The sequence below is a fragment of the Thunnus maccoyii genome, chromosome 18, assembly GCF_910596095.1.
Source record: "Thunnus maccoyii chromosome 18, fThuMac1.1, whole genome shotgun sequence".
NCBI classification, from domain to species: Eukaryota; Metazoa; Chordata; class Actinopteri; order Scombriformes; family Scombridae; genus Thunnus; species Thunnus maccoyii.
In genome coordinates, this window is record NC_056550.1 from 9,679,611 (window position 1) to 9,703,398 (window position 23,788).

Here is a 23,788-nt window from a genome sequence, read left to right on the forward strand (position 1 = left end):
ATTTTGGCTAAATTAACAGCTTTATGGTCATTTATAATCAGGAAATAGCGCATGTATTATATGCTCCAATGGGTTTCACAGTCGCAGTAATGCAAGTATTAAAGGTGCTGTAGATAACTTTTATAAAAAATCACATCAAAAACACTTTTTGTTAAATGTGCTGAGATTCTTATCATATCCTGACAGACATCTACAAGTACTCTGTGAAAAAAATCCAGTCTCTCTGGCCTTGCCCAGCGCTGTAAACTCCATTAGTAAAAACCTACCGGCCCAAATAAAAAGAACCAATCACAGGTGGTTAATCAACATCAATCATCCTGCTCCTCATACACACACTTACCAACCACAGTTGCTGTTAGTGCTGTTGCCAACACTGCACTGCTGCTAAGTAAAGGTTATGCTTGTTGGGTTAAGAAGTAGACTTTGTAGAAAAATGGCTGCTTTTAATGGCTAATGAGCATTTAGCTGACATGTTGGTGTTTTCCTCAATAATAAGGCTGCTGTTGTCAGCTAACAATACTAATTAGATATTGCTAAAATCTCATTTATGAGAAACATCCAACCTTGACAGCCACGCTATCTGTGCTTCCCTTGTGTCCGAACACATCAGCAGCTTTATGCGACCTGATAATAACACCTTGAGCAGTCTTAGATCAGTTTTATATTTTTTTGTTTTCTTGCAGATACCAGGAAGATGGTTCAACAGAAACATCAGCACCAACAACACATAGGATGGTCCAGTATTCCAGTATTGATGGCAAGTCACTGTCAGACAGATGAGAAAAGTTGGTACATTTCCACACCAAGTAGTCATATTGTTTGTTTGATTTTTTTAAGATGATGTTTGGTTTCTTGTACTCAGATTAGCTCTGCTGAGAAGCAGGGTCAAGTAAAACTGTATATATTTACAGGGGATAATTTATTTTATCAAACTGAAAACATTTCAGTTTGAGTCAGTTCAAGTTATCTGGAAAAGACAACACCACCACTGAACATAAATTGTGTTAAATACCTCAGTAGTTTTTTGATGTTTAAACAGAAGAATACAAATTGAGAATGATTAGTAGGTTCAGAGTATTTCTGTTCTTGTCATTCTTATATTTCAGATACTGAAGGAGGCAAAAGACTACAGCTCCATCCCAGAACTTCAGAGGGTCATAGAAAGAAAAAAGGGTGTCTTCTTGGCAGGGGATGCCGTAACTTTGACCCCTAAGGCCAGTTTTAAATGTTGCCACATTTGTAAGGAACATGCATTTGTGGGATGAGCAGCAGAGCTGAGTATGTGGGTTGCGCCCATGAAAAATTTGCCAAATCTTCTCTGCCAATGCCAAACAGCTTATTTTGCTGTTGCTATTGACTCTTGTTTTGAGCTTCTGGTACCCCCAGGTGCTGCCAATCAGGTGCCTGATTGGCAGCACCTGTGAACATGGGCCCTGCTACAGTGGTCAGTCGGTGTGTGATCCAAGAATTGGCATGCCACATTTGACTGATCTGGATGGGGCCCGTGCAATAGGGCAACTTCAAGCTGGTGTTCCGCAAAACCAAGTTGCAGCATTATTTGGAGTGAACCCTAGTACCATCTCCAAAGTGACGGCCAAGTTCCATATAATGGGGGATGTCAGAGAGTGGGCGTCCCAAGAAGACGACACCCCAAGAAGACCGTTTCCTTGCTCTGTCAGCACTTAGGTACTGTATGCTGTCTTCTACAGATTTGCAGTCAAGGTTTGCAGGATGATATGGCTGACGGCTCACTGCCCAGACAATCCGGAACAGACTGCACGCAGCCAATCTCGGGTCTCATAGAGCTGCACATTGACCATACACGGTCCAGCCATATACTAAATTTTGATCAAGTGGCAACTTCCAGGACTGAATAATGAAGCCAATGCGGAAGTGCCAAAAACTGCAGTTCTGTGAAAATGAGGCTGGCTCCAAAAGCGAGTCAATCCCCATAGATCCTCATGTTAAAATGCCCAACTTTACAGCAGAAATAGACATGTTTACAGCCTGGTGCAAAAAAAGGTTTTGGTCTTGATAACTAATTTCCCCTTTCATGACAACTGTACGGGGGGGGGGGGGGGGGTGAATTTTTTTATAACTCATCCGTTTAAATTTTATTAAGCCATATGTAATGCATAATTTATAATGTAGCTGCTAGGTAGCATGTTTCGGCAACCACACTTCATTCGGCCTGCCTCAGCTCCATCTCTTTGCCCATTTTGGATTAGCTGGGAGTTAGGCGGAGTCAGGCACTGCCAAGATGGCAATGGATGGAGCAGCCCACTTTAAACTTCAAAACCGTTCTTCAGAAACCAATGGGCGATGTCACAGTGGCTACGTCCATATTTTTTACCGTCTATCGTTTTGACCAAGCAGGTAGCTCCTAGTCTGAAAAGTGAAGACAACGTGGAAGTGTATTAAACCTGCATTCTTTCTAATGGCCAGCAGGGGGTGACTCCACTGGCTTCAGCTATGTCACATGAATACGAATACGAATGCTTCGTACACAGATTGTTAATCTTGTGGGTGCAACTTCGGGGTCACAACAAAAAAATTAACACAAAATTGAGAAAGAAAATTTCCATATAAGTATTTCAATTCTTGATTTCTGACACATCAGATAAAAGTCAGATAACGGGTCGTTTCTGTTTTTGTTTTTTTTGTTTTCCTATTACTAAATGGCTGGTTCTCATTTCAAAATGAAAAATCCATTGGCCGCCAAGTACACGGACCTCTATAGACAATGCTGGGCTACTTCAAAAACTACACATTTGATGCAAATCTTTGATCATGTTAGTGCACTATCCAATCATTTTTTACAATGAGTGACAGTAGAGCAAAAGGATGTAGGTCAAGTTTGTTTTATTGTACATTGTACATATCTGGCTCAGAGTATAAAATTTGCCTCATTTGGCCCAAAGTTCTCAGGGGGACTAATTTTTGCTCCCACTGTTAAAGGAGGTGAAAGCAATTTGTTATCTTAATGCAGGAAATAACTACATTACTACATACTATATATAAAGTGAGGTCCACAGCTGTCTAAACCTTTTTTTTAATCCAATCTTTATGTGACACCTATCCTTTGAGATCTTGTTTGCAAGTTATATCTGGCCTGGCAGTGTAAAATAAATACTAGGAGATGGTGTTCATTCAGGCGAAGACATGCACATTTCAGAGACAGGTGTGTTGGGATTACATGACAACGACACATCACTTGCTTTGTTGTTTGCATCCAATTTCATAATGGAAAAACAGGGCCTTAAAAACATGATGTCAAAGTTCTTTAAAACTTGCCACCAAAATGTGATCCCAAGCAGTTGTTTGGAGTTTAATATAAGTAAATTGCTATGCCTTCAACTGTGGGAGACCAGACACAGATGGAAATGATGATGGTAAAGTTGACAATAATATGCAATTAATAATAAAGCTGTGGGAGTGAATTAGTCAACTTTACAATTAGGTTATATTGACATGCTTTCATTGTTTAAATTTCTTTATTTGCAGGGTGTAGTATTCCTCTTGTAACTTTAAGACTTTCAATTGCATTTTTATTTTCTCTCTCTTTAGCTGATCAAGGTCCATCCTATCCAGATTGAAGCCAGCAAAGGGCCCAGAGGATGGACCCTCCAACACGTCTGAGACTTGGACTGTTTGGGGACACCTGTGGAAGAAAAAATCCATTAAGTCCATGCATGTTAATGAATCAGAGTGGGAGGGGTAAGAGGAAAACAACATAGAAAGGTGGTCTGGTAGCCTGTTTTATTTAGGGGTGTACTACCAGCTTTACTTTTTGAATTATTTGCATGTGCACCATCATATGCCAAAAATCCATAAGGTGGGATAACTTCAGCTTCTTCACAATAAACACCTTCCAATGGTTGGTCAGTGAAAAGCTTTAATTATAAGCAGTGACAGGAAGTATTATGTGTGTATTCATAAATCTGCAGCCCAGGGCAGACCAGATGAGAAAAGAAGAGCTTGCTGATCTCAGTGTGTGCTTGGTCGTGATCAGAGAAACGACCCCCCCACCACACACACACTCTCTTGCAGGTTGAGTACCTGAGCTTCTCAGAGCCTTTTTCAGAGAGCTCCACTGTCTGTTCACAATCCTCCAAAAGGTCCCGCACACAGTCATGCTTGTCAGGGTAGAGGGTGATCTCCTGCAATGAGCACATATCCACAGTTAATGTCTCTGCTTATATGACATAAAGCCTTTGACATTATTTGTAGTGACATGTTCCATCTTCCTAAGAGGGAGTAAGAGAATAGGTGATAAAAAGTATGTGGCAGTAAAAAGTGTGTGCATTACCTTTAAAACTCCTCCTGTTCTTGAAGTCTGTTATCTTCATCTTGAACTGAATCTTTAGCAAAGTTTTGCTATGCAATGTGCTGCATTCATGAAGATGTACAAAGAGTACACTACCTATTTAGGCATTACATTTCTATAAACATAACAAAAATAGGGCCCTATGAAATATGTTTTAATTTTTTCTGGATTCTGTTTTATTTTTTCCCAAATTCTGTGTTTTCCGTTTTAATTTTCCTGAATTCTATGTTTTATAATTTTGGTGCATTTTGTCATCAGAGGTAGTGTCCAATCATGTGGTTGATGAATATAATTCCAACAATTTGATAAGAAAGTAATCAAAATTTAATCATAAAATTTAAAAATAATACATTGAATGAAATTAATATATATCAATCAATTTGTAATGCTGCAACACAAAATGGCACTATTTTTTAATCAAAAAGTGCTTCAATACACAGTACATTCAGGCATTAGCATGAAAAAGTGAAAGAGATATGTAAGCGTTATGGCCTAAAGTAATCCTTCACATTTTTGTGAGTGATCGCTCTGTGCACCATAAAAAATATCATCACAAAATAACAGAGTCAGGGTGAAGCCACTAACCAGCTGTAGGAACCGAGGAGAAGCTAAGCCCTGCCCGCAAGTGAACACAGACACACAGAGGACAGAAGCTGCTGTAGCAGCGTCAGTGTTTCCCCTATAATAGTACAGGCCTCAATAGTGTTTACGAGCTTCTGAGCAGCGCTTTTTCAAAATGTGAATCAACGTCTGTGTCGTTTCCTGGGAAACTCTTGGTAGCGTAGCTCCTTTTAAAGAATAGGGCAGTGCTAAGCAAGTGAGTGGTTAAGAGAGCGAGCGAGCATCAGAAAAGTAACAGTGAATGCGAGCAGAGCAGAGGAAAAGGTTAGCAGTAAGTTGTCAATCTGGCAGTAAATGTACAGTACAGACTACAGTGTGTCAGTTAATAAATGCTGCAGCTTGTCAAGTCCAAGAAAAGTCACGTTTGTTGTTTACCTAACTGCAGGAAAAGTGAAAGAGTTAGCTCCAAAGTTGCAACAATGGGTTAGCCTAACCTGATGACGCTACACAGAGAAATAGATGACAGAGAAATGTGTGGCTGCTAATCATCCCCCCACCAGGCCAAACCACTCAACTAAGTGGAAACACTGAGCGTGCAATGTAAATAACACCAAAACACTCAGCAGTTTTTTTTTCTGTTCATTCTCCTTAGGCACTGTTACAAAACACTTATAATAGTAGGGAAAACCCTGATTTTTATAAGTTGCATCCACCTTTTGGCAAATTCCATGATATCCCGCATTTTACGGTTGATTCCATTTTTATTATCAAATTCCACGATTCCATCAATGATTTCTGCATCATGGAAATCCTAGATGGAATCGCGGATATCATAGGGCCCTATAAAAGTAAAGCAGCAGGACCAGAGATTAGTCTTTTTCATTTCCAGTGTTCTTTCTCCTTGTTAAACCTGGGGTGTACATTGCCCACAATGCAACTCCACCACTGACAGTTTGGTCAGAGATCTAGGTGTGTTATTTAAGTAGTGGCCAATTTAGCCTCAAGCTGCTAGCCTCAAACAGAGATAAAGAACGAGCTACAGAGGTCTGGTGAGCCCATCTCTTTTCTAACTACACATCAGCTAAAATTGGCGCATTTCTCCTTTAAGTGTTAACTGATCATTTATTTGAATGGGATGCAGAGATCTATGAATGTGTTTCCATCATTCAGATCCCACAGGTTCCAATTGAAAATCAGTGTGTGGTGCTACTGTGTGTGCAATGCATTTTTAATTTGTAGGAGGATCTCGAGTTCACATTTACTTGTACAGAGACAAATAAGTGCCTTAAACTACCAGCGAGGCTGGAGTGTACCACCTGTCTTATTTGGGACTCTGAGGGACTGTTATGTTAAACTTAGCTGGTAGCCAAGGTAGCCTAAGCTGTGTTAGCTCCGCTTGGACAATCAGCTAAAAACCTCAGCTACATCATAACTTGCAGCTGGCCTGGCAGGAGAAGATACCTCCCTGCTGGCATATCTACCAGTTCAGCATGTGCCATAAATCTGGTTTCTCTATCCTGAACATGGTTTACTATATAAAACAGAATGGTATATGTTTTTGTGCTAAACTTTCAAGAATGTAGGAAGTATCTTTAGTTAGAAAGATAAATGATAAAACATCTGTCTGTCCTCATTCTGCCAGAAAATCCAAAATCATTTTAGAGATAAAAAATATACAAGAGACAATATTAATGAAGGTTTGAAAGACAAGGCTAGAACAACAAAGATGAATACAGAGAAGAATGAGAAGATCCAAAACTAAGAAATGTTAAGATAAAAAAGGACTAAGAAATAAAGACGATGGAATTGTTGTTTTGCTGTCTTGGCCTTTCAAAAACTTAGGCATATGTGAAAGAAAACTAAAAAAGTATTAAACACAATAAATCCCAGAAGGCCCTGAGTTGGCAAACCATTCCTACCTGCTGGTAGTACAGTTTCTTGGGCTGCCAAGGCTTGAAGAATTGCAGCAGGTCCCGCAGCGTTCCCTCATAGTTGTGTCTGAGAGGATTCCCTGGACCGTCCCTGTACCTGGCCACCACACCACAAGGCGGGGGGGGATGAAAAAGGGGAAGAAAGAAACACGACAGCAGAAGAGAAACAGGAGGTGGGAAAAAAAGAGAAGGGGGAGAAAAGAGAGGCAAGTGGACAAGGAGAGAAAAGAGGGATACAGAGGTGAACAGGAGAAGACAAAAATATTGAGAGGCACAGAGAGGAGAAGAGAGGGAGAAACAACAAAACAACAAAGAAAGGTGGGGGGACAGGTTATGCAACATTTCTACTGACAACTGCAAGTAATCAAGTCAAAAGCAAACATGACAACTCATGAGAATGAGAGCACATTATGTACACTATTAATTTCTCTCTCAATGTCAAGTATTGTGTCATTTATTACACCAGAAATCATGTTCCAATAACATCAAGTGAGAGAAAACAGAACACTGCAAGTTCAGGTCTTGCTTTTTAAATAGGACCAATTACCCCACAGCAAAAGCATAATTAGTCAATTATGGTAAGAAGAAAGCAAGTAGTAAAGCTCTGTTTCTTTTTGGCTGGACTGCAACAGTGGTGCCAGCCCTACACATGCAGTTGTATGTGAGTCAATCATTTTCTTCCTTCAGCCTCATCTGATTTACCAGTTGTAAATCTGTAAATTTCATATTTTTATTACTCCTGGCTAAACATACAGTGAGAAAGTCAGGTGTAGAAAGGTGATCTGTTTTATGTGTTATTAATATTACTATATTCACAGTTTTGAGTCTTACTGCAGGCCTATTATCTGTGTGAGAGTGTTGATGAGACAAGCCTCCTACCCCTGTGACTTGAAGAACTGCAGCAGCATGGGATCTGTGTTCAACCTCTGCGCTACCGTCTTGGCCACCTGAAAAAACACACAGCACAAACATTATAAAAGGGGGTCACCGCAGACCTGTCAGACTTAATTAAGTGTCGGTTATAAGGAAATGCCAACTGGGAGATTATAAGGATTTTAAGATTAGATTTATACTGCATCAAGTTTCATATAAATAGCCAAAAATTATCTAAATAAATTCCAGTTTCCAAACATTAAACATTCACTTAAAGTACCTGCACAGACCAAACCTGAAAATAGTTCATGCGGTTAGAGAGTGTGACCACAAAGCCGGGGTCGTTGTGGATGGTCTTGTCACAGAAAATGACATCCACTCGGTGGTAGAGGTCCCGCAAATAGTCCTCTGCAGTAGGCAGCTCACTGCTGTTGTTCTCTGGGTCGTCCCTGCATGATTAGAGGAAAGAAGAAAATGGATACATTTAGAGAGAGTGTGCAGTCTTGGCAGGAGGAAATGGAAAAAAAATAACAGGAGGGAAGAGTTGAGACAGATGTGACCAAAGGCAGATGGAGGGATAGGTAGCAGGAGGGATGAAGGGGGAAGTGAAAGTGCAGTAAATAGGAGCAAGACGGGATGTAATGGAGGCAGGTTGGGAGAGAGCAATTAAGAGGGTATGAAGCAATAGAGACATGGCAGAACATGAGAAAGAATTGAAATAATGTAGAAAATTTAAACTGACTGATCCTCAACCCTGCAGACAACATTTCTGGCCGAGAACTTCCTCCAAATGCAAAACACTTCTCTTTACCCCCTCCTCTTATCTCTATTTTCAGTTGTGTCTCCATATTTCATCAGAAATAACAAAAGAATCCGAGACATGTGAACTCTTCTGCATGTTGCTTTGGTGTTTTGTTGGGACAGAATATAACAAAAGCTACTGACAAAAAAAATAAAAATCATTTAAGTTAATCTCAAATGTATAGCTAAATCTACACATTATAATATTGACATTTGAGACAACAATGGTGGGCAGTATAAGTGGTATAAATAAACTAAAGTGCATTCTCAAACATCCCTCATTTTAAGTTTTTTTTTTTTTTTTTTTAACTTGCTTGATCTGACCAAATCACAATATATTGTCACATTGATGTTAGCTCTCACTGCGCAGCACTACTGTAACTGACACATAAACAGTCTTACTTCTGGAAGATAATGATGTCCCCGTCCATGAGCTCATCCAGGGCCTGGCCCAGAGAGACATCATAGTCCTGTATCCGCTCTGTTAGATTGGGCATTACTTCCTACAACACACACACACACACACACACACAGAACATTATGGCAAATGTAGACATCTGCTGTAAAGCCAAAGTGAAGCTATTTGGTGAGTATTTGGTTAAAGATATGTAAACAAGCAAACTACAGAGGAGTGTGAGAAGAAAGGAGATGCTGCAAATAACAGTGTGAAAATGTGCACAAGAGGGTTTGAGAGACAAAGCTTGTGTGCCAGATACGAGGGTGTGAAGGAGAGAGTGAGGAGTGAGAACAAGTGAGAAAGAGACAGAGGAATGCGCCAGCAAATGAGAGCTACATAAATAGATCACCTCGTAGAGGATAAGGCTAGTTTCCTGCTGAAACCCTGCTCTCTCACACATGACTGGCAGCAGGTCTCCTGTTTACAGAGAGAGAAGAACAGAAACATGATTTAATCCTTAAGCATTTTTTTCACTGCAGACAGAGAACTCATTAAGTTTATGCTATTTAACCCTTGTGCCTCACTTTAAAATACTATCAATACAGCATATTAAAAGGTCACCATCAAAAACTGCCATTGAATATTAATATATCATATATTAACATTTTCCACTTTCACTGAGTTGATTTTTTTAACCAACTTCAGTCCTGATCATAACTACCAAATATTCATTCATTTTCAGAATTTTAATCCTTTAAATGCCAGTTTTTTTATTTTTATAAAAGAAAAACACAAAAATTGAAATATTTTTAGTATACTAAAGGCAAGGGGGATTTTTTTTGATTATCACATTCTGGGATATGTCAGTGATTAGCAACAACAGTGATTTATGCATCTGACCTGTTAAATTATAGTCTATGTAAAGTGTCCCGTTACCCATCAAAGTTTTTACTTTCTAACAGCATATCACCTTATTTTGCTCTAGAAATAAAACATCATCACTTCAAACAACATTTATTTTTCAAAATTTAACAATATTCAACATTTAACATTGAAAAAATTCCAGAGCAGAAATGAGTGAGTGAGTGAGTGAGTGAGCAAGCGAGCGAATGGGTGTGTGTGTGTGTCACAGGTAAGAAATGCATAGCTCCAGAGCTGGCTTTACTTATATGTTTAGCTACCACCGCAGCTACATAAACAAACTCATGGTTTAGTGTGCCATGTTTAGTTTTTGCCAAGCTGCATCTTTGCAGTGCTGTTGAAGGTTGTGTATGTGTGTGTCTGAGAGAGACAGGGAGAAAGGAATAATGTGACCTGCAGCCCATATAAATTACATCTCTTTAGCTGCATGCATACACACATACGTGTGCGCACACACACACACACACACAGACACACACACACACAGACACACACACACACACACACACAGAATCAAATTAGTTTCTCCATACACACACATACACCACCCTTGGACATCCATATCAACACATACACAACATATTCAGATGAATAAATTCGCAAAAATGTCCTGCAAAACTCGATAATGCGTGAAATGCCCCTGGCATAGCCCCTAGTGGAAAGCAAGGCTAATAGTATATATTTGTTCTTCAGGGCAAACAGGAGAAAATTGCTCAATCAGCTGGAAATACTACAATTTTAAAGCCTCAGTTTGAAAGCCTTATAATATAGAATGCATAGTTTTATGCTATAATAGCCATGGGGTCAAAAATACAGTTTTATGGGTTGACATTGGGCCATTTTTTCCCATAAGGATGTGAGTGTCTGTATTTTGGCTACACACACACACACACACACACACACACACACACACACACACACACACACACACACACACACACACACACTTCTTCAGGGAAAACAGGACAAAATTGTTAAATCAGCTGGAAAACAGTAAAAACTACAATTTTAAAGCCAGGGCTTCAGTTTGAAAGCCTTATAAAATAGAATGCATGGTTTTATGCTATAATGGCCATGGGATCAAAAATACAGTTTTATGGGTTGACATTGGGCCATTTTTTTTCCATAAGGATTTGAGTGTCTGTATTTTGGCTCCGCACACTGAAGCTGTAATATACTTGACTACAGTGTTCATAATAGAGGATTAATGCCCCTAGTGGAACAAGGAAAATAGCTGGCAGTTGGCACAAACGGTTAAAAAAGTTAAAATGGCTCAATTAGCTGAAAAATAGTAAAAACTGCAAATTTGAAGAAAGGGCTTCAGTTTGAAAGTCTTATAAAACAGAAGGCATGAATTTATGCTGTAGCAACCATGGGATCAAAAATGTGGTTCTAATGGGTTTAAATGGGAACTAAAGTGCCCTAACATGCTGAAAGTTAATATTGTTTCTACACAGTTTATTATAGACTTAATATAGGATCTGTGGTTGAATTCCAAAAAATCGATAAAAATACACTCCCTTGCCAAATATCATGACTACAGCATAATCAGAGCCAAAATGATCGAAAAAATACAACTTTAAAGGCCCTTTTAGGTCCCTAGTGAGGCACAAGGGTTAAGGTAAACACGTTCTAAGCTTCGAACAAACTTGGATGTTACTTACTTATTATGCAGGATATAGGTATGTAGATATGTCCACAATAATTTAAGCTTCTGGTTTTAGGGTCATACATCTTCAAGAACAACATGACATCATCTAAAAAGGAGTCAAAAATCAACCAAGATACAGTAGCTCTCACAAAGTGACTGTTCACAGAGAAATAATCAGAAAAACAACATTGTCCTCACAAAGATGCTGTTACAGAGGTGGACAGTATATCAAAGGAATACCTCAAATGGCCTACAACTAGTGTAAAATTTAAAAACAATTTTTTTTACAATTCAATTATATAACTGAATTTAGAATATTTGTTGACAGCCCTAGTCTGTGCCAACACAAACTGAATGCAAAGTTGGTTTGAAACAAAAAACTTGAATGATGTAGAGGTCACGTTGCACTGCCATAAGCTTTAACTAGCCTCAGACGCTTTTGCACCACACAATGAGTCACTGAGCTCTCTAAGTCAAATGTCATCAACAAAGTGAATATAAAAATCTGTGAAACACTGAAGACACTTACGGTCTTTGTCAAACTTGGGTAACGTGGCCCCGCTGGCCGCCATCTCTGGATCCACCGTCTCCAGAAATATTGTCCAGGGGTTCTCATTGTCACTCAAGTCAATCATCTGAAACAAACAAACGTACAAACTTTTTTAAAAATCCATTTCTAAAACTTTGTGCGCTCACGATTTAGTAGAAGCTTATTTTTGTTCTTCTTCCTTTTTTGTGCAGAAACAGTGTGGGTACGAGTTAAAAAAAAAATCCAACTCAAGCAGTGCATACAATTTATCATAACATTCATGATAGACAGTAACAAAAGTAATCCTTGTGTGTTTATTTTGTTCATGTGTCTGTGATACAGTGATGCAGTGTTAGCATCAGTGTGAGAGCACATGAGAATATTCCCCAAAATGTCAGAGGTTACACCCACAAACAAACAGGTCTTACAAACACAACCACTTACCGACTTGTTGCAGTCAGCCTCGTAGTCCAGCATAGCAGGTCGCTTGGTTCCATTGCTACGGGCCTGCATGGGCCACAGCCTCATCTGATCCTGTGGGAAACCCTACAAGCACATCAATAAATGAGTTTCTATCCAAAAGTTTTTATTCTCATTCTTAGTTTAAACTTGTAAGGAGCGAGCTGAATGGAAAAGACAAAAAAGACTTAATTTCACATAAAGGTGGGAAGCACACCAGGATGGAAGACAAATTTGTATCAACTGTTGATAAATATGAAGGATAGAGAATAACTGAGTGTGTGTACTAATTTGGTTCTCTCACCATGGTCTGGGAGAGGTTCTGGACAAACTCTTGCAGTGTGGAGCTCTTCAGGACCTTGAAGACTGTGTACTTCACTTTCTCCTCATCATACATGTCATTGCCCTGATGACCACAGAACTGGTCCTCTGTCACCATCTACCAAAACAGGACAAAGAACCAAAACAAACAAAGCTTGACTGCTGATAAGTCCCTGTCTCTGGCACACATTTAGAATGACAAAAAAAACCACCCCACATTTTCGTCATACACAAAAAACTACCAGTCTGTAACTGCATCCTAATAAACAGATCAGTTTCAACAAATGAGAAAATGAGCCAATTCCATAAGGTTATAGGGGAAAATGCGTACTAGAGTTTCCACTTGTTCTCCTCTCATTTGTTTGATCCTCTCCAGAGCAAAGTAATGAGAGAAATTAGCCTTTTGTCCTCACTTACAACTAAATAATAAAGTCAGTGCTACTAACATCTTTGAACAAGATAAACCTCTTATCGTTTAACAAGCCGTTTCCTAATTATCACTTGCAGCTCAGCTAGCATGACTTCATGAAGTCCCATCTCAATTCTATATCTTAGCAGTCCTGCACCACCTCAGGCTTAATGTAAAGTTCACCATGTTGACACTGAATTAGTGTGACTTTACTTTCCTACCTTTTCCTACCTAAATCAAAGAAATGCAGCAAAAATGAAGGATTGTATTGTACCTTCCCTTCTGTAAAACTTTAATAAAGCCAAAATGACAGTTAGGTTCCTTCCTAGTTAGAGCTTGGCGATATAGATGATATATACACTCATTGTGATACAAAATTTAAGTGATAAAAAAATTAGAAAATGTGATATGACTGTTGATAGAAAACAGTGCTTGACAATGCACAACAGTCTACAAAATCACAGGAACAAAGCTATTTGGAACCAATCATATGGCAGTATTTTAAACAGCCCAAGCCCCCAGCAAGGTTGGTTGACTTACCTGAGCAAACCACATGCTACTGTTTTGATTATACAAGAGAATCATGAAAGAGATGAGTGCTCTTTCAGAGGGAACTTCAAGTGTCGACGAAGAAAGCAACAGCTCAGTGGCCACAACAACCATGGCGCTGAAAGCTGGGAAATACCACAAACTTATTTATTACCTGAAACACCCAATAGAGCATGCAGAGTACAGGCGTTTACTGTCACAACCAGCAGAAAACTCGTTCCCTGGAACGAGCAAGGACCTGCTCAGAGAAAGGCCCCAGCAACAAACTGTCCTGTCTGTGTTTTCTAGCATTACACCATACGACGAAAAAGCAAAAATTCACAGACATAACACATGTTGTTGCTTTTTTTCTTGCAAAAAGCATGATTCAAGAAACTCATGAACATATGGACCCAAAGCTGAAAGAAAAGCAAAGAGTGTGTTCTGACTTAGTACTTTTGAAAACCAAGTTCGTGTAAATGTACTTTTTAGTGTCCTGTAATGCTTGAAGGCTGTTGCACAACAAAGAGTCTACATTGAGAAGATTTAAGTTTATTTTTGTATAATTTCTTTATTAGAATTAATTTTCTGTTTGCAGCCCATACAATTCTTGGTCATTTTTTACATTCTGAATCCACTTAAAGGAAATCCTAACAGAATTTTAAGTTTAAGGGCACTTTGAGGTTCAAAAGTATTAACTTGATTCAAATTGTGATGTATATATCGACATTGACTGATATGAAAAAAATAATTGTGGTAAAAATTTTTGACATATCGCCTAGCCCTATTTCTAGTTTGCACAAAGCGGCTCTACACCAGTACAGTTCTAAAATTAAACAGCCACCAAGGTACTCCAAGTTTGTAAATAGCAACTAAGAGCACATAAACTGCAGTCCTGGATCCCTACCTGGACCTGCATGTAGAGGTGAGCCTCCTGGCGCTCCTTCCTCTTCTGTGCCTCCACACGCTTCTCCTCCTGCAGACGTTCCACAAGCTGCTGGGGGATATCCACATCAGTCATCGGCTGAAGCACCTCGCCTGGAATACAGGGAGAGGTCCAGGTGAGAATCACAGGGCAGACAGGGTGCAAGACTGTTACTTATCTGTGTTTACTAAAATAGCTATGACAGTAAACTGAGGCAGCCTTTGTGGAAATAAATTTTCCCACACCCTTCATATATTTGTAGTTTTGTACTTGATAACACATCGGTTGGGGCACTTGGGTAGAACTTTTCACCTGTTTATGGGACAGTTTTTCAGACACAAGCCTTTTTAAGATATTTGGCTGAAGGACAAAAATTAAGGAGAATGTTACTTACTGAGCTTGGACTCACGGATGTAGACCAACATGTATGCGTTGGTGCAGTGGCGTACTGAGAGGTCATCGTCATGCCCACCATAGTTGTGCTCTATGGCCTCCTCTTTGGTGCACCGCGACACCACGTCATCATCAAACTTACACCACTGAATAGAGACAAAGAATGACAAACAGAGGGAGGAGGTGGTTGTGAAAGGAGGATGGGGTCAAAAGAAGAGATGAGGAAGAGAGAAGAGGAAGAGGAGGATAAGGATAGGAGGGGAGCATGAAAGGAGAGGGGAGGAGAGAAGAAAACCACAAGGTACTTAAGGCAACCATTTATGTCAAGTCATCTTAATACATGCTTTTAATCAATCCCAATATCAACTGATCAACTTTAACTGATCATCAAATGTTTTAATAACAAAAACTATGATAAAACATACACACTGACAGGATGCGTTTATCTTTTAGCAGTATGACACATTGCAAAACTCTTCTTAAAGGAATGATTATTACAGGGGTGCTAAACCAGTTGGCCTCATCTATCAATCATGTAGTGAAAACATTACTAGAGCCAGACTGATTTATCAGTTGGCCGATTTTATAAACTGATATGGGCTATATATATATACATATACATATATACATATATATACATATATATATATATATATATATATATATTATATATATTGCAGCATATGTTTTCCAATATGAAAACAGAGGTGATTTAGAAATGGTGTAATTACATAGTTTGTCCAGTAGAGTGCACTCCAACGCCAGTGTTTACAATACTCTCTGCACAGTCTGCAGCACATGTAGCACAGTGCATCACAGCTGAGCAGACATTGGTGTGGAGTCAAGCAGTGTCATCATGCTAAGTTGCTAACTAGGTTGACATACTGGAAAGTTAATAAACAATGACCCCATCATTTTCCCTTTTCAATATAACTAATATGATGTTAACCTTGTCCCTGACAACCACCATGCTTATCACATCTGTTTGCTATGTTAGCCAGCTATAATTTGTCAGTACAGAACAAAGATCTCCATATGGAGGCTGACAGACAGCAATTAGCACAAAGTACGACCAGCAGCACCAATGCAGGACACACTGCCACAGATGCTTGATGTCAGATCAAAGAGTGAAGAATCTGGACAAGTTGGTGATGGAGATGATTGCTACATATACACAACCATACTCCATCGTTTCAGGTGTTGGTTTTAAAAGGCTTTTAGCTGCTGCAGAACCCAGGTACACCATAAAATCAGAGAATGTCTACAGCACAGAGAAGCTGCTTGAAGTGCATGGCAAAATGGTGGAAAAACGACCTCTCTGTTGAAAATGCTGGAGACATTGCATTCACAACAGACTGCTGGTAAGGGACCATGAGGTGCTGATAAGCTTGACCGCTCATTTTATCAATAAAGAGTGTAAAAGAGTACAAGTCCTACTTAATTTAAAGGCGATGTCAGGATCCCACACTGGCAAATAGGCAGCCTGTTTTTAGATATGCTGGAGGAGTGGGCCATCAACAGCAACTGCGTACTGCTGGTACTATGTGACAGTAGTGCCAACAAGGTAAAAGCGATGAGGATAGAGGACATGCCAGGCCTCAGCTGTAGTGCCCACTTGCTCCTACTGGTTGTACAAGATGGCCTTGCATCACAGAGGGCTTTACTGGATATCATTGCCAAGCTGAAGAGGTGTGCCACTCACTTTGGTCACTCTATCTCTGCCAAGCAGAGACTTGAAGGTCCAGGAAGTTTGCCTCCCTGGTCATGCCATCCTTCAGGCCACCTCAACGAGATGGAATTCAACATTACACTGCTCCTGCACTCTTTTGAGCATAAAAGAGTGCAGGAGCAGAAACAAGTGTTCACCCTGTATTCTTAGGAGTACAGGCATTTTACATGCCCAACTGTTGATGAGTGGGACATAGCGGGCAAAGTCATTGACACTTTGACTCCAATAGAAGAGATCGCTCTGGAAATGAGTAAGTCAGATGCTTCTGTCTCATGTGTCATACCCACAACTGAAGTACTACAGTGCTATTTGGAGTCACAGGTCCAAACACAAGGGGAATCCAAACCCTCAGAAAGACAATGCTGGACAGCCTGAAGAGGAGATTTGCAGCCATGGAGGAAAGAAGAGAAGTGGTTTTGGCCTGCATATTGGCATATTGGATCCTCGCTATAAGCAGCGCCCTCTGTCAGACACAACAATAAGCATGTTCAAAACCGGGCTCCAGGAAGAGGCGGAAAAAGTAAGCAGCAGCCTTGCAGCCACCAGCAGGGAAGAGAGTCCCACAGGGGAGGGCAAGTCTCAGGGTACATCTCAAGTCCCTTATTTGATTTTTCCTCACTCCTCACTTGAACCGGAAGTCGTTCTGGTCTGTCATTTTGAAGGCCATCTCAAAGGTCTTATTACAGTTCTGAGGAGTGAGGAGCAAGGAGGGATCTCTGAGGAGCCATGAGTGAGGACACAAGAGAGCAGCCTTCCCAGAAGACTTTCAGCTTTCAGCGCCATGACATATAAATATTCCACCCCTACATCTGGTACATTTGAATGAGATGGCGGAGAAACAGTACAAGTGTAAGTGCCCGTTTCAGTCATTCTTTACAATTAATCTCTGTAATTCAGACGTGCCTACATTAAGGACTCCAGAGAGCAAAGATATAGTATTAAATGCAAGAAGATGGGGATCCTTGTCATGTGTCAAGTTTGTCATCCACAACCTGTTTTGTTATGTCATAAATCTCACTAACAACACCTTCCTAACACGTGTAACATCTTTGATCATACTATTGTACAGCATTCCATTATTTATCAGACCTCATGTGTTAGAAAATGTAACGTTGCGACGGTAACAAAATCACACGCATTCACGTGGCTGCCACATTCTATGTTTGGCTGCTCATTTCAAGGACCAAACTGTCACTGATATATACCATACATATTTGCCTATCATGAATTGTTCTGCATGTTATGTGAGTGAAATAACGTGTTTCATGGCTTGTAAGTTACCCTGTCCTGACAGGTCTGAAATATCTCATTTAACAGGGACAGACAAAGACACTGCCAAATTAATGAAATGCAGGTCAGAAAATGATGAAAGATCCTCTCACTTTGAATGTGAGACTCTCATGAGTCAAATGCCATGTTTGAGAATAAACCTTGCGAATAACATAGACTGACTTTGAATAATACAGTGCCACAGTTGAATATGTTCTGCCATTGTCACATTATTGTAAGTATTGTAGATACCCTTTTACTAATCTTTAACCTTAATATCTTGTGTCTGGGATCATCACAGGGATGTGATAAGGTGACATGTTATGTACTCCACAGGGGAATCATGAGGATGATGGGCATGGAGGGAAATCTTGCCTCCATCCAAGTGTCCAAGATATGGGACAACTTAAAGAGGAAATTTAAGGTGAGATTTTGTGTTTATTATGAGCTCAGTTTACTTCCATATAAAGCATTTGTGACTGTTGTTATACATATTGTGACACATTCTAGGGGTTTCAGTGTGTCTACATCTCACTGATAAATCCCTTGTTAGATATCTTTCAGGAGCTCAAAAATCCCCCAACAGGGACGGGGCCAGACGGGGGAGGTCACTACGGCTATGGTCTTCCCTGATGCATGTGGCCATCAGGATGCAGCCCACTATTGAGCCCCCAGTCCTGATTGATTCGTGTAGGGGGAAAACCATGAGCCTGTGGCTTGTGTGGCCTCCAGTGGTAGTGGCTCATCATCTCCTAGAACTGGAGCTGCTACTTGTGGACAGGAATGTAAGGAGGGAGAGGAATCTGCACAGCCTGACACAAGTAGCTGCACCACCACACAGAGAAGAGACAAGGTGTCTTCACGGGGGCTTTTATGGCCTTTTTAAGGAGAAGGCAGAAAAGGAGGACCAACGCTTCCAGGCTGGGCAAGCCAACCCTAAACGATTTTTTGATCTGCTCAAAAAATTAGTTAGAAAGCAATAGGTTCATCATTAGTATTACAAACGTTTTTGAGTTGTGGAAATCTATTTATGTTACAGCGTATTTATGTGACTGACAGTACAACAATTTAAATGTTTTAAGTTGTGAAAAACAGTCTTGAATCTGTGTTCTTGAAATGGTTACAATGGTTTTAGCCACATAATTTACAAGGGTCTGTTCACACAAATTCCTTTTCCAGAGTAATGTTCAAAGGACAGAAGTGTGGCAACTGAAACAAAAAAGGGCTAGGGTGGTGGCCTGTGTCCCAGGCCTTTATGTCCCCAAGGTCTACAAATAATCATGGTCTTGCAACTCCACAGGGTGCACACATGGAGCAGAGAGCAGCCCTGCCAGTCAGTCTCACTGGCCGTGTCCACTTCATTCCCCCCTCACTGGACGTGGTGGAACCACACCAATGTTCCTGACATCCTCAAAGGGCTTAAGGATGTCCCCCGCTGTGAGGCAGATGTGCAGCACTGCAAAGGCAGTGATGACCGATGGGACAAAGGTGTGAAGAACAGCGATCTTCAACGCGTCTTCAATATGCTAAAGGCCCACTCTATCATGGAATGGGCTTTAGCATAATGGTGGTTGAAGCGGCTCTGCACCCTCCCATGCAGTGGTTCTCTATATGGGGTGATGATGGCCACAGGTCTTTCAATGCAGGGGTAGCCACCATCACCCACAATGAAGTACCCTGCAGAGAGGTAAATCACAAATTAATAAATTTAGTTATCTATGGATAATGATGTATTAGGAAGTTACTCTAGTCTCATTTGAGGGACGATACAGAGCCTCTCTATAGATCCTGCTGTTCTTCAGGAATCTGATGTCATGGACGGAACCAGGACACCCCAAAAAGTTGTTGATGAAGAGGCCCTTCCCATAACAAACTGCCTGCAGTTGTATGGATGGGAAGAGCATTCTGTTGAGGCAATCCTGGCTATCAGGTCCTGATGGGGTCTTGATGTGGACATGGCAGCCATCGATGGCACCCACACACCTGGAGAACACTGGGCTGTTGGCCAGTCGTGCAAATGCTTGACCGACTTTGAGTTCCCCAGTGGTGGGTAGTCTGATGACCTCCTGGAGAAGGGCTGCAATTTTCTCCACTCCAGTGTGCACCAGTCTGCAGACTGTAAACGAGAACATGAAAGGCCCGGGACACCACACTACATGATAAGCCGTGTGCCAACCAGTAGACAGTATATGCATATATATATATGCACCTCATGTGACCAGCCTTGTGTGTGCTTTGATGGCAGAATCCTCTGTAAGGCCTCCATGGACTGTCACCTCAGCCTGTAGTCAGCCATGAGATTCTTCTGACCATCAAAGTATACAGCAAGGACTGGCAAGTAAGGAATGAGGCATGCATATACTGTATTAGTGAAGTGTCACTCTACAAAATAAAGGAAACTGTGTTAATTTCCACACTTCTTTTCCTCATGGAATAACATGTCCTAACTACCAGGACCATAAAATATGTTTGACACAGACAACATATTCTGAGGCTATGATGTATGCTTTCTTTGGTTTACCTGGCTGAGCAATATTCAACTTTTATGCCAAGGCTTGTGCATGCACTGTAGCTATGTTTGGCAAAATGCCATGATGTCTGATTAGACAACCTACAGCTATGAATGTGTTTGCTGTATTTGTTGTGTTAGTTTAAATACTATTACATCATTATATTTGTTTGATGATTACCTCTAGTAAGTACATGCTGCAGTCATGCTCTCCTATGTCTTGAATGCTGATGATCTTGTTGGAGCATGTCCCATGTGGAAAGTGCACAAACTACGGGACAGGGGTGTGAATATAACAGTAACGACAGACAATGGCAGCAGATCCAGCTGTGTCACTGTCATCAGAAATGGACATCGCTTCACATGACGCTTTACAGGAAAGGACATCTCATTTCCTCGCTACAAGCAGCGCCCTGCTTGGAAGAAAAGAGCGAGGCTGGCTGGATCAAACGTTCAGCTCCGCATGGTAAGAAAAATGTGATTACAACACGTAACCATGTGAGGAATTACAGGATGTAAGTCTATCATTCAGCTGTTCAGTGGTGTAATTTTGTATATGTACAATTATTAGTGTTACAAATTGACTATGTGTCACAAGTTGTTGTGTGCCATGGTGTTTTGCCCTGTTAAAGAGTTAGTTGTGGGTTATTAATTGTTGTTATAAAGTTATAACCGTTAGTAAGAAGGTTACCCAGTTAATAGGGGTCCCCTCTCAATATACTCTACACAGCTTGCCCCAACTGGAGCTCTCTTTGCAGCGATTCTTCTTACTCTTCTGATTCGCCGCTTCTCCCCACTTTTAACCTGAATAACAATCAGATTGTTGTGAAGTGGAGCCTGTGGAGGAGCTGCTGTGTTCGGCTGCAGAGATAGCAAACACCTCAGCTGAGAGGATGTACCATTCTATTTGGAAACCTTTTCTTCTTCTTTTTTTGGTTTATATTGTTGGTTGGTAACCAGCGTAGTAGGTGCATGATTGCCACCTTCTGCTTCAGTGTGTAGACCAGAGATTAAATCCTACCCATTAATCCTGTCTGTCTAATAATCTAAAAGAAAACTACTACTTTACCTACTTGGCATGTTCATTAAAGTTTTGATGCTGAGCTCCTGAACTCCAGTCTTCCTAAGTTCTTCCTTCATATATTATCTTGATTGATCATACTTAGTACAATCTATGATTGCATGCATAAAAGTCTCCTCAGCAAGGTGGAAAAAAATGTGTGTACATATCATATCAGTACTGGCAATCAGCAAAAATGAGATGGAAAATATCGGCATATTGGGTATTGGCAAAAAATCCAATATCGTGCATCCCTAATACATCTAGATTTGCAGATATATCACTTCATGGGAAGGAAAAAATGGTAATACAGGGAGTGAACTCTTAAGTTGAAATTATGTTGCATGCATTTTGAGTGACTAAAGCTGGATTCATGTTAGTGATCCTTTCTTTGACATGAAGTGGCAACATACCCTTCTGTCAAGCAGCTTATCTTTCTAACAATTGTTAAGCATTTGTTCTGCAAATCTAAATGGGTAGCTCATTGAATGCTCCACCTGGTTTTTAACATCTTTGTATATTTTTGGAATAACAACTCACTAGAAAACATCTGTATCTTGGATCTGGCATCTTCATTATTTCTCTGAAACATAAACAATGTTCTATGGGCATACATATTTACTAGACCAGTGTCAAAGTCCACTGTGTACTTATGATGACAAAGTCAATCTCATATCTAGAGGTTGAGCACCCTTCCCAGCTGAAGACAAACATTGGCAGTATTGTGCCAGTGTTTCTCAAAACTATAGCTAACAAATGTGAAAAATCCCATCATCCCCTCCAAAACACATGAATGGTGTGTTAAAAAAAAAAAAAAAAAAAGTTCTCACTATTGGCTCCTTGACACTCACTTTGCCGTTCCCTTTAGGGTTAAGATAGACGACGTAGTGACCGCTATGGTTGTCCCCACTGTGCACTAGCACTGCATGCAGGATGTAGTTGGCTGGGTCCTTGGAGTCTGGCTTCTGAAGGAATTCATCCAGAGGTAACTGATCTGGAAACTCAAACCTATTGAGGACAGGAGGAAGGAGAAGCACAAAGGATAGATAGATGGATGATGAGGATAGGGAGAGAGGAAGTTTGAGAAGATGGAGAAAGGGAAGATAGAAAACGAGAGATTGAAGAGAAAAAGGAAATGGTAGGCAGAAGAAAGTGGAAGATATAGATATATTAAGACAAGGAGCAACACAGATATACAAAGAAAGCAAGCAAGAGTCTAACCTTGGTTGTGCTCACCTGCCACTCCACATCTGCACACCCTGGATTTGTGTTTGTGTGTGTGTGTGTGTGTGTGTGTGTGTGTGTATACAAAACCTTAGGGGGGCCAGGTGCCAGTGGCAGTGTCGATGACTCACAGCTTGTGAGAAATGCTACAGAGGAAAATTAGTTATTCTCGATGGCTGCGTGTGTATGGGTATGTGTTGCAGCAAGTGTCACATTATACCAGTGGATTGTTAAAATACCATTAGTTCCCAGTAAGCTTTAAACAGAGCGATACAGCCTACAGGAAATACTCTCAATGACTCACTTTCTCACTGCCTGGGTGAAGGAGGTCAGGGCATACGGTTCAGAGAGTGCAGGCTCAAGTGCTGTTTCTAGAAATAGACGGCTCCTTCTACCTATGTTAATATGGATTAGACCTTCTTTGAAATAATGTCCGAGCACTGGCCACTGACGCATTGTGTCTTTGAGAGTGATGGGGAGAGATCTACTTTTTACACTGGGTAGTGTGTTTATATGTTTGTAAAGTAATAGACATGTAATCATAATAAAAAGAATGATCATGTGATAACAGAGTGTGAGAGTGAGGTCTGGTGTGTTTGTTCTACCTGTCATTAATCTTGATGTTTTGGTCGGTCTGTGGGTCATACATGAACCGCATCAGCTGCAGATGAAGGATTGGAGGGAAGGTAAGAAACTTCACTCCTTTTTCTGCTTCCTGCAGTACAAACATACACAGGCATCTGGTCAGGACATCCCATTGACATTCATACTCTCACCCTGAATGCTTCCAGTGGGAAGTAATTTATTTGAACTCAAACACATTTTTCAAGTCTGATAACCCACTCTGGACAGATACTTTTTTTGTTATTGTTTCTCCTTGTCCTCCATGCTAATACTCAAGCCTCAGAGTAGTTTTTTCAGATTTGGCATTGAAACACTACATAAATTCAGAACAGAAACCTTTTCCAGCT

The 23,788-nt window shown here is 40.5% G+C and overlaps 1 protein-coding gene across 6 annotated transcripts in view; it reads right to left on the reverse strand.

Annotated features, from left to right (window-relative positions):
• Nucleotides 1-2,845: 2,845 nt before the first annotated feature.
• LOC121884284 (ubiquitin carboxyl-terminal hydrolase 7-like) overlaps nucleotides 2,846-23,788 on the reverse strand; it is a 32,376-nt gene continuing 11,433 nt past the window's right edge. For 2 of the 6 annotated variants that reach the window (XM_042393009.1, XM_042393010.1), the window contains exons 12-27: nucleotides 23,423-23,532; nucleotides 22,445-22,601; nucleotides 20,715-20,804; nucleotides 15,028-15,172; nucleotides 14,616-14,746; nucleotides 12,755-12,889; nucleotides 12,436-12,537; nucleotides 11,992-12,097; nucleotides 11,476-11,568; nucleotides 9,300-9,367; nucleotides 8,896-8,996; nucleotides 7,973-8,141; nucleotides 7,699-7,766; nucleotides 6,808-6,916; nucleotides 4,060-4,160; nucleotides 2,846-3,661 (exon numbers count right to left, since the gene is read on the reverse strand). In XM_042393009.1, coding sequence (XP_042248943.1) covers nucleotides 3,478-3,661; nucleotides 4,060-4,160; nucleotides 6,808-6,916; nucleotides 7,699-7,766; nucleotides 7,973-8,141; nucleotides 8,896-8,996; nucleotides 9,300-9,367; nucleotides 11,476-11,568; nucleotides 11,992-12,097; nucleotides 12,436-12,537; nucleotides 12,755-12,889; nucleotides 14,616-14,746; nucleotides 15,028-15,172; nucleotides 20,715-20,804; nucleotides 22,445-22,601; nucleotides 23,423-23,532 — 1,869 coding nt within the window. In that variant the 3' untranslated portion in view covers nucleotides 2,846-3,477. Of the gene's footprint in view, nucleotides 3,662-4,059; nucleotides 4,161-6,807; nucleotides 6,917-7,698; nucleotides 7,767-7,972; nucleotides 8,142-8,895; nucleotides 8,997-9,299; nucleotides 9,368-11,475; nucleotides 11,569-11,991; nucleotides 12,098-12,435; nucleotides 12,538-12,754; nucleotides 12,890-14,615; nucleotides 14,747-15,027; nucleotides 15,173-20,714; nucleotides 20,805-22,423; nucleotides 22,602-23,422; nucleotides 23,533-23,788 lie in introns of all 6 variants that reach the window. The other 4 variants (XM_042393008.1, XM_042393007.1, XM_042393006.1 and 1 more) reach the window with 4 other exon arrangements.